The following is a 10,333-nucleotide window of genomic DNA, read 5'->3' as shown; positions in this document are numbered from 1 at the left end:
GATAAATAACTTGTATGGATAAATAATTTGTGTAATATGTTGTATGAAAAATGTACCAACCAAAAATATTTGTCTCATTATTTTTGAATATTTATCAATGAAAAATATTTGTCTTGTGTTTTTTTTTTTATGTATCAAAAAAATATTTATTATGTGATTTTTTGTATATACACCACTTCCAAATATTTGTTAGGTATTTTATATATATGATTTATAAACATTCATTAATGACATATATTTGTTATGTGATTTTTTATATATCAATCACAAATTTGTGTCTGGTGACTTATTTTATTTATCACTAATAAATTTTTGTCTTATGTTTTTTAAGAATCAATTATAAATATTTACCCTACATTATTTCAATATTTGTCCAATAGTTTTTGTATCAATGATAAATAAGAAATGAAAAATATGATTTTCTTTTAAGGATTTAAAACTAAATTTTGAAATTTTTTATGGATAAATAACTAACGTAATTTTTAATTAAATACAATTTAATATTTTTTATGTTGTAATATTATTTAATCTTTATTGAAGAAGACAAATGGAGTTTTTAATTTTACAAATAAAATACTCGTCCTCTTGTATCAAAAAAAAAAAATATGCCATTAATTAATATTTCTAATGGTTCCATACAATAGAATACTTTTTAAATAAAAATACTTTTAAAAATGAAATACTTTTTGTTTTATTTTATATATCAAAAAAATATTTATTCTGTGATTTTGTGTATATATATATAAATCACTTCCAAATATTTATTTGATGTTTTTATATACAAGATTTTTTATATATCAATGACAAATATGTGTCTCGTAATTTTTATATTTATCACTAATAAATATTTGTTTTATATTTTTTAAACATTAATTAAAAATATCTATGCTACATTATTTTAGTATATATTCCATAATTTTTATATCAATGATAAATAAGAAATTAAATTAAATATAATTAAATATTTTTTATGTTGGAATATTATTTAATCCTTATTGAAATAGACAAACGAAATTTTTATTTTTACAAATAAAATTCCTGTCCTCTTGTACCAAAGAAAAAATATATACCATTAATGTTCTTAATCGTTTCATACGATAGAATACTTTTTAAACTAAAACACTTTTAGAAATGAAATAGTTTTATATTTTTTTAAATAAAATTCAATATAATACTTTTTGAAATACTTTTTTTAAAATTAGAAGAGTTTTTATTTTGAGTCAATTAGAAAATTATTAATTATATAAATGACAGTTACTTAACTTTGTAGCAATAAAATACAATTTAAAATCTAAAACACAGTAATTACTTTCGTATCCCCGATCCCCCATCAATGATTAAATTAATACGAGCGATAATAAACTTTTGCAAGGGATTATTTTTTTAAAATTGATAGTAGAAAAGACATTAAGTAGTAGAAAAGACATTAAGGACTATTTTAAAACCGTTAAAAAATTTACGAGTATTAAAACCAAAACGAAACCGACTCATTTATATAGTCCTTAATCTATTATTACTTGATACCTATACAGAAAAAAAGTGCAACACAATTATAAAATCTGAATCATGATGATGTAACGAAGCCAACTCCAATTCTAATATTGATTGTGAAATTAAGAAAACTAAATTGTTTAATTAATTTTTTCTTGTATACTTGAATAGAAAAAACCCATTTATAATTTAATATCAAAAGCCCATGATTTACAAACTACTATCGAGAGAAATCCATTATTAGACCACAATAAATACAATCTAAGCACATGCAGGACGCTCTTTAAATCATCTGTAAATTGCAGATACCAATCCGAAACGGAATAGATGTATTACAAAGCTAACACCAACTTCCACCAAACCAGCACAGATTTAAAAACTTAAACACTAGGGCCAAGATATATATTTTCGCCATTCACAAGAAAGTCCCAAATCGCAGAGATTTCTCATATGACCAAGTACCCCACCACATATAACAACATAATAAGAACACCAATTAAATGCGCAGGAAACTTGGGTCATTTCATGATGAAATTGAGCATAACATCATCTAAAGGGTATAAACTTTCAAGATACTGATTCTTAAATCTTGTCAAGCTTCTCAGCCTTGACAACTGGGTTTGCTTTAGCTATGGCATCTCGTGCAGCAGTGCGGTAATCAAATGGGCAATCATGCTTGTCGGAATAGCGATGTACAGCACAGAAAAGGTTACCACATCGACAATTGAACCCTGTCAAACCAACTCGCTTGTTGCAGTTGCTACAACGTTTCGGACCATCCTTTGGCTTGACATCACCACTGCCCCCTGAAACTGAGCCAAATAAAGGTTGCTGGGAGATAGTTTTAGGCTCCACTAAAATGGCTGCTGGTATATCCACATTGGCTGCAACAACAGGTTCCTTTTCAGTGTTGCTTGATGACCCGTTCATAATATTTCCAAGGGATGATGCAGCAAGCTTGGCCTGCTCCTGTTTCAGCATCATGTCTTTGTGGCACTTAGAACACATGTTCATGGTAGCTGCACTTCCGAAAAATCCACAATTGTTGATGCACAGTATAGGACCTTCGGGGGGAGCTTGACATTCAGTCTTTTCATGGTCCATCTTTTCAACTTTCCTGCACCAAGGACCATAAATAAGTGAGGGAGAGGGGTGGTAGGAACTTACAATCACACTACGAACACTAAATTAGAGCTGAATTGAAAATCACAAGGAAGTCATACGCAATTGAAAAGTCCAAGTATTAATAACCTAAGTTAACAAATAGTAAAACAGACCAAACCACCATTCAATTTTATTGAGTATTTCTGAACTGCGCAAACTTAAGCAACCAAACCATCAATTTAAAGCAAAACAGTAGTAAATTTAATAAAAATGAAAATAAAACTAACAATAACAAAGCCCCATTTATCAAAACCAAGAAATGGTGGAAGAGAGTGAGCCACAGAGAGAAAACAGAGCACATCATTGGCAGCCTGAAATGATAGCTTGGCTGCAAACAGGCAGCAGTGGAGACTTTGTATGTCCCAGCTGAGAGCAAAATTTATGTTGCTACAGTTGAGACTTCAAAAAGGCAGCAGGTAATGGACTGAATATCACCAGACTCTTTGCGAAAGGTAGAGAGTGATGGAAATATGTATACAGGAAAACGGTTTCAATTTTTAACCCAGAAACCCAAAACTTCAAACACTGCTCATGTACCCAACCCACAAACAAGATTATAAACAACAGAGAATCATATGAGTAAGTACAACAATGGCTGGCAAATCTTACTGACTTGCAATTATGCACCGGATAGGGATCACAGAAGGCGGAAAAGCTCATAAGATTGCACAATATTGCAATTCAACTAGCTATTTTAACTAGCATGGTTATGAGACGGCGTACACTTAAGCAAGGAAATTAACACATAGAATCATAGAGTTCTTTGCTTCTTTTAAATCACACATATGAAAAGATGCATGAATAGACGGACACCCAGATTTCAAAACATAGTTGTAGCGAAAAAGGGTGGGAAACTTTAGAAACAGAAATAACCAGACAAATTGTTGTGTCAACTTCCTAAAATCCCAGAATGAATACAAAAATTAGTAGGATCAGCATCATTTAAACAACCATAATGGTAATTTTAGTCATGATAAAAAGTAATTATCACAACAAAAATGACTTCAAAAACAAACTTGCAGGAAAATTTGAAAATTTATTGACCAATAATTAAACTACAGAAAAATAAACAGAGAAACAAATCCAACAAAACCCCCCAAACGCATTCAAAACTTAAGTATTAAAAGCAAAAGAGCAAACAATTTCAAAAGTTGTAGCCACAACAGTAATAAACACCAATCAGATCACCAAAAATTGAGCTCACCACTGTAAATTTTAATGAACTCAACAAAAATTCAACAAAACACCACCAAAAGGCTGCGAGAAAAAGAACCATACAGGGTACGACTCTATTCACTGTCCATTTCTGAAACGAGATACTTCAAATTTCCACCAAATTATAACTCAGATTCCTTTATATATAACACAACAATCAAAACCAGACAGAATCACTGCGAACAAATCGACATACAGACACGACGAGAAACGAAAAATACAAACAATAAAACGATAATCTAACCTTTAGGCCAGGAAAAAAATTCGTTCGAAAAAATTATGTTCACAATAATCCGGAAAACGAAACCTTGACGCGGATCTACAAGCTCCGAATCGCACCGATCATGAATCCTGAATTCAAATATAGCGGATATGGATGATTAATAACGGAACGAAATAATAATAGATTAAATTAAATTAAAGAGTAAAACAAAAAAAATCAAAAACGAAAAGGGGAAAGAAACCCTAACCCTAGTTGATTTGGGATCAAGGAGGAGAGAGAAAACAAAGGCAATAGAGAGAGAAAGAGAGAGAGATGCGTCGTTTATGTGTGTCAGTGTTCCGTATTTAAAAGGACCTTTTACTGCTTCTCTCTCTATCTCTCTGTACCAACGAACTTTGTTTACTGAATTGAGGCGACGTGGGAAGTTATTATTGGGCGCGCGTGTAACTCCAACATTCCCAATTTTGTCCCTGTCTCCTTTACAATTAACGCTTTTGCCAGCTAAGACGAGTATTTTACCCGTAATTTTTTTCTTTCAAACTTTAATTTTTTTCAAGTATCAAATAAAAAAATTCAATTTAATTTAGAATGTGTATTTGACTTTTGAAAATTTAAATAGGATATTTTTAATAAAAGAATTTTTACTTTCAGAATTTGTAATATGTGTCTAAGCATATCAAGACTTTTTTTTCTTAAATTCAACAATAACCAGACACTCAAAATTTTAAATTTAAATTTAAATTTGGATGTTAAATTTAACAAAATCAACATTTATCAACAAAATTAAAATTGAAAGACATCCTTAATAAATATTGATATAATAGTAAGTTTATCACCTATTTAGAATAAATTTAAATACACTTATCTACCATAAAACAAAAATTTGCTCTGTGTTTATAAATAATGGTGTTAGTGAGATGAGTGACTATCAAAACACTAATTAAATATTATTAAAATGTAATATTATAAAATTATTAAATATGTGGTGTTTTTATTACTCTTTTAAACGGTCTAAATGGAAAGTTTATTGTATTATTTAGTTCGGAACATCTCAAATATTTTAAAGATTATGTTTTAATATTAAAAAAAACAATTCATTATTTAAATTATAAATAAGCTCAATAACATAATACAAAAATTTTATAAATTATCAATAACATTGAAAATTGAAAATATAATTCTTCCTCTTTTTGTTTTTTTTTTCAAAAAAATTAGACTTTTTTCTTTCTAAAATCTGATTATGTTTTTAGATTTTGAGCTTTTTTTTATGAGTCATGTAGTACATGATGAACTTTTATTTTTTTAGTAATATTTTTTAGACCTTTATAATACTCTTAAAGAAATAAAAAAATTTAGATCCTATGCTTTTGGTTTGTCTACACATACTCATGTTCGAACCTGATTTGAATACATAAAATCAATAATATTCAACTCTCTTCGGTCCCATTTTTCTAATGGAAATAAATATTTTGTTATAACAATTTCATAATAATAAAAAAAATCTAAACAACTTCAATTTTATTTACTCTTTTCGACCTCAAATATGAATAAAATATAATAAAAATATTAATATATTTAAATTAAATTTTGGAACAAATATAATAACTTTTCTTTATTCTATTTTTATTTATATTTCAAATCAAAGGAAATATCTAACGGTATATTACATAAAGCTTCCTCCTTTTTTTTCTTTCTTTTTTCTATAAATTTTAGTTGCATCCTTACACATCTCACTATTTTCATCCATTAAAAATGGACGATTTAATGTCATTTTTCATCAAAAATTACTTTATCTAAATTGTTTATTCTCTCATTTTATTTTAATAAGTGGTGTGTTTTTATAGAAATTTTGTTTCTTTTATGTTTTCGTTGTTGGGATACAATATTGATTTTTTTTTTTTTTTTTTTTTTTTTTTTTTTTTTTTATCTTGATGTAATGTTGTTTGATTCTCGTTTCGTTGTGATGTTTGTTTGGTTTAATGTTATAAATTAACATATTCGTTTTGATTCATTACAAATTTATTCAATAATTTTGGTGTTGTCAACATTACAATTTCGAAGACTTAAATATTTCAAACACTTTAATTTTGTCACAATTAAAAGCATTTTGACATTTTATGTTATTAATCTATATATTGTGAATTTGTTCACACATACATCTTTTTTTTTTTATTTTACCGATTTTAAAGTTGTGTTGTAGTCAATTAACATATTTTATTAATTTGAATAGGTGAATATTATTTTTTAATAGAAAGAAAAAAAGATGTATTCCTCCCCATAGTACTTTTTTCATTAGTGAATCAAATAATTTGCTAAAAATTATGTCATCAATTACACTAACTGTATATTAATTAATTGATAATAAATATGTATTTTCAAAAATACTTAGATGAGATGGTAAATATCTTTTTCAATTTAATCAAAGGTTTTGCATTGGAATTCAGCCATGTGAAAACTTTGTTATCCATTACAGTCCTATTTAACTCGAGAAAACTTGAGAAATTAACCTTTACAGTTGTACCCAAAGAATAATCAGTTGACCCAAAGAAATTATAAAAAGGAAAATAAATTAAGCTCTTAAATGTGTGTTATCTCCTACAATGTCGGAACAAATTTTGGGTGATAACTCATTCTAATAATCTAATATCTCTAAAAAAAAAATTGAGACTCGGTCTAGTCTCTCAATAAAAACTACAACATTTTAGTTTATCATAAAAATTAGGAAATTTTAAGAGCATGTGCGAGTAAATGCTTTATCATATTTTCTTTGTTAAAAACCGATTTTATCAGTCATTTTTATTGAAGATAAAAATAAATAAGGTGACTATTAAGGAAGAGTGTCTGTACAAGGACTCTTTCTTCACTTTTTAAATTTTACTTAATAAATATTATTACAAATATAATAATAATAATAATAAATTATTAATAGAATTTATATAATGAAAAATTATAAATAAATGATGTATAACATTGAACCCATTAGACACCCAAACAAAAGTATATCATCGTAAATTCCCTTGGTCTCTTAAAAATTTGTCTTTTTGTTAATATGTGATATTATCGTCCATATGTCACTCTATCATGTCGTCATGTTATATATGTGCTATATGGTCGAATTATGAGATAATCTGGTCCCGAGAACAATTGAAACGACAAGGTTTAACCCAACTAATAGGTGATTGAAGTAAGGTTGGAGTATGGAATAGTAATGGACTAATACAGCCTCATACCGAGGAGTATATAGAACCTCATATTTTGCATTTTGATCGTAATGTTGAGTTCTTGGAAAATACTTCACGATACATGTAGGCACACACATTAAAAAATTTAAATGATTTAGTTATTTCAAAAAAATTTTTTTTTTTAATGTGTGCCTAAATATGCGCTTAAGAATCTTATGACAAGAGTGTTTTTCTGAGTTCTTCTAACCAGTTGTCCAAAAGGCACCCAGTATTTAGTACACTACTATATGGAGCATATAGAGGAGTCATTACTCTCATGTTTGGGAGAATATTGATGAAGATGCTAAAGTTGTTTGCATGAGTGCTACATCATTTATGCAGCAACAGCAGCAGTCAAGAGTGATTGCTGAAGTCTCTCAGTCGAAAACACAAGCAAAAATCAGATGGGTTAAGCCTCTGCGTATCAATGGTTCAACCATAGTTGAAGTAATGCCTTTGCCGGTTCAATGACCGATCTGATTTTTCAAAACATTGTATATGATAGTTAATAATATTCCGAGCACAGCCTGCACAACAAACGTATAGATATACTATCTTGCAGTTCAGCAATCTCGTGTCCAAAAGGCCAATAAAAATCAAACCCAGTTTGAGGAATGATGTTGCATTCAGAAACGGCAGAGGTTAAATTGTTACATAAATAGGACTAATTGATGTTATGTTCTCAAGTCAGGTTAAACTAGAACTACATATTGTCCAAGCCTAAAATCAGTTCAACATTACAAAACATGAGATTCTATACTCAAATGTCAGATTGATAATTGTCACCAAAAACAAAACAAAAAATCATTCCAGCTGAATGTGTTTGTACAGTGTTCACAACCTAAATATGCACACAGACAGAATATAACTACTGGAAACCAAACAATGACACAGGCAGAATACAACTATTGGAAACGAAACAATGACGAAATAGAAATTAGGATATTAGGAACTATATCTCCAGCCTTCTAAGCTAAGTAAAAATCACAAAGAAAAGTTTGAACAAACGAAAATATCATGGTATCCACCATAAACATCTAAGTTAATCTATTCTTATGTTGAAGGTATGAAGATGACAACAAAGCCAGAAATTGCTGATTCTTCACTCGTCGCATCTCACAAACAAATAATCCTATTTGTGGAAGGGAAGAAGACTGCCAAAGGTGAGCTTTTGCTTTCTCTTAATTATGTGTTTCCTAGTCATCCATATGGGAAAAGGGAAGAAAGAATGCTCACTTCAAATTTGGGGGAAGTGATGAGAAATAGATGTCAAAGTAGTAAGTAGAACTGTAGAAGTGAGTTTAGACTGTGGATCTAGTAGAGTCGTAGACATGATGATCATGTTGAAATACTAGTGCTTGTTATCCACACGGTCTGTTGTTCTTTGCAAAAGAACTCTTCAAAGCCATCTGCATTTTTTATCATTTATGACCGTCCCTACCTATTCATTCATAACCAGATCTTTTGGTATTCTCTTTGATCATAATTAACACACATTTTAAAGAAAAGATGGGAAATCAATAAATATGGCTGCACATCACAAATGAATGTTCTAAAATGCGTACTTGGCCACCGTTATATATACAATAATCTCTAACACCCTCCATCTCCCTATTTTTTATATCAAGATGTTATGTTCTCAACCTTGGTCACCCTGTACACCGTATATATACTCCTGCAACGGCAACAACTTGAATCCTACTAGAAAATGCTCTATATTCTCAGCATTAGTGCTATGTTGTCAATCTCAGATAGCTGCACAGAGCGCCATACCCCAAAAATGGAATAGCGGGACCGAGGATAGCGGGATGACCACTATTGCAAAGGCCAAAAACCAGTATATAAACTAAACATAAAATTAAAATTGTATACACAAAAACTAAAAAAGAGAAAAATAATTTTAATTAAAGGGGAAATCATATTAGGGACAAAACAGAGGGCCTAACAGACTGGTTGCAAAGAAGAAAAACAAAGACTAGTAAGAACGAAAAAGAAAGACGAACGCTTGTGAAAGAGAGAAAGAAGAAAATGAACGTGTGTGAAGTGAAGCAGAGGAAGAAAAAAACAAAACTGAGAAACCGAATACACGAAGCTGGCTGCAAAAAGGGGTTAAGTGATTTTATAATAATAATAAATAAAATAATTAGGCTAAGTGGGTGTTTGTCGAAAAGACCCAAATACCCTTAATGAATAAATAAAAAATTTAGAAAAAAGTTGTATTTTCTAAAAAACACAAGAACAGATCGTATCGCAGGTCGTGCTGCAATAGTGGTCTGCGATTAGGGCGCAATTCACGGCCGCGAGCACTGCATGTCGAAGGTGTTTCCAAGGCCAGTAGCGTCGCAGTAAGTCTGTCCACCGCACCGAGATTCTGAGATCATGCGATCTCGCCGGGATTGACAACAGAGCATTAGTGTGTTAGATGTTAAGTACCGCAAAACTGAACTCAAGATCATTCCTAATCCCATAAATAAAATTTTCCATAACTCATAAAACCATACATGGGTTAAACTACCAATGGATTCCAAACTTAACTTGGAAAAAAATATGCCACATTGCAACTGATTAGAATCATCAGATTAAGTTCCAGCTCCCCGACAAGCCTGCAACCTTGGTTGTGTAAACCAAACATTATTGCAACCTATGAAGCACAAATATTGACACGGAATTCGGACGCGACCTGACACTGACACTGACACATCAACAACGGTAATAATTTTAAAAAATTAATTAATTGAATGTAATCAATTTATTGATGTCGGACTCCAACACATATCATACACTGGGACACGCCTCAGATCAGAAGCTACATAGATCGCAACTAATTAACATTATGATAAAAAGTTACACCAATTGGAGTTCGGCAATCAATAATTCAATTGTTGCTTGAGATACAACCATTAATTGTATATGCATAAAGAGATTAACTTCAATTCAATTTTCAGTTTTAACTTTCAACAAGGCATACTCACATAACTACCATAGCAAGCTAGATAGCATATGTTTAAACACAATTCCA

At 30.0% G+C, this 10,333-nt stretch overlaps 1 protein-coding gene across 1 annotated transcript; it reads right to left on the bottom strand.

The window, feature by feature from the left end:
- Positions 1–1,654: 1,654 nt before the first annotated feature.
- LOC101495160 (zinc finger A20 and AN1 domain-containing stress-associated protein 8) lies at positions 1,655–4,490 on the bottom strand. The gene is made up of 3 exons (XM_012717687.3): positions 4,341–4,490; positions 4,115–4,221; positions 1,655–2,608 (listed from the first exon to the last, which is right to left on the bottom strand). The coding sequence occupies exon 3, from the start codon at positions 2,593–2,595 to the stop codon at positions 2,074–2,076; it is 522 nt and encodes a 173-aa protein (XP_012573141.1). The 5' UTR covers positions 2,596–2,608; positions 4,115–4,221; positions 4,341–4,490; the 3' UTR covers positions 1,655–2,073.
- Between the last annotated feature and the right edge of the window lie 5,843 nt (positions 4,491–10,333).

The sequence above is a fragment of the Cicer arietinum genome, chromosome 6 (assembly GCF_000331145.2).
Source record: "Cicer arietinum cultivar CDC Frontier isolate Library 1 chromosome 6, Cicar.CDCFrontier_v2.0, whole genome shotgun sequence".
In the NCBI taxonomy this organism is placed as follows: Eukaryota; Viridiplantae; Streptophyta; class Magnoliopsida; order Fabales; family Fabaceae; genus Cicer; species Cicer arietinum.
Note: the sequence above shows the minus strand (reverse complement) of the source record. Positions and strands in the feature narration are given on the sequence as shown.

What these genes read in the sequence shown, in the direction of transcription:
- LOC101495160 (XM_012717687.3), bottom strand. Translation starts at nt 2,595, where the DNA reads ATGGACCATGAAAAGACTGAATGTCAAGCTCCCCCCGAAGGTCCTATA.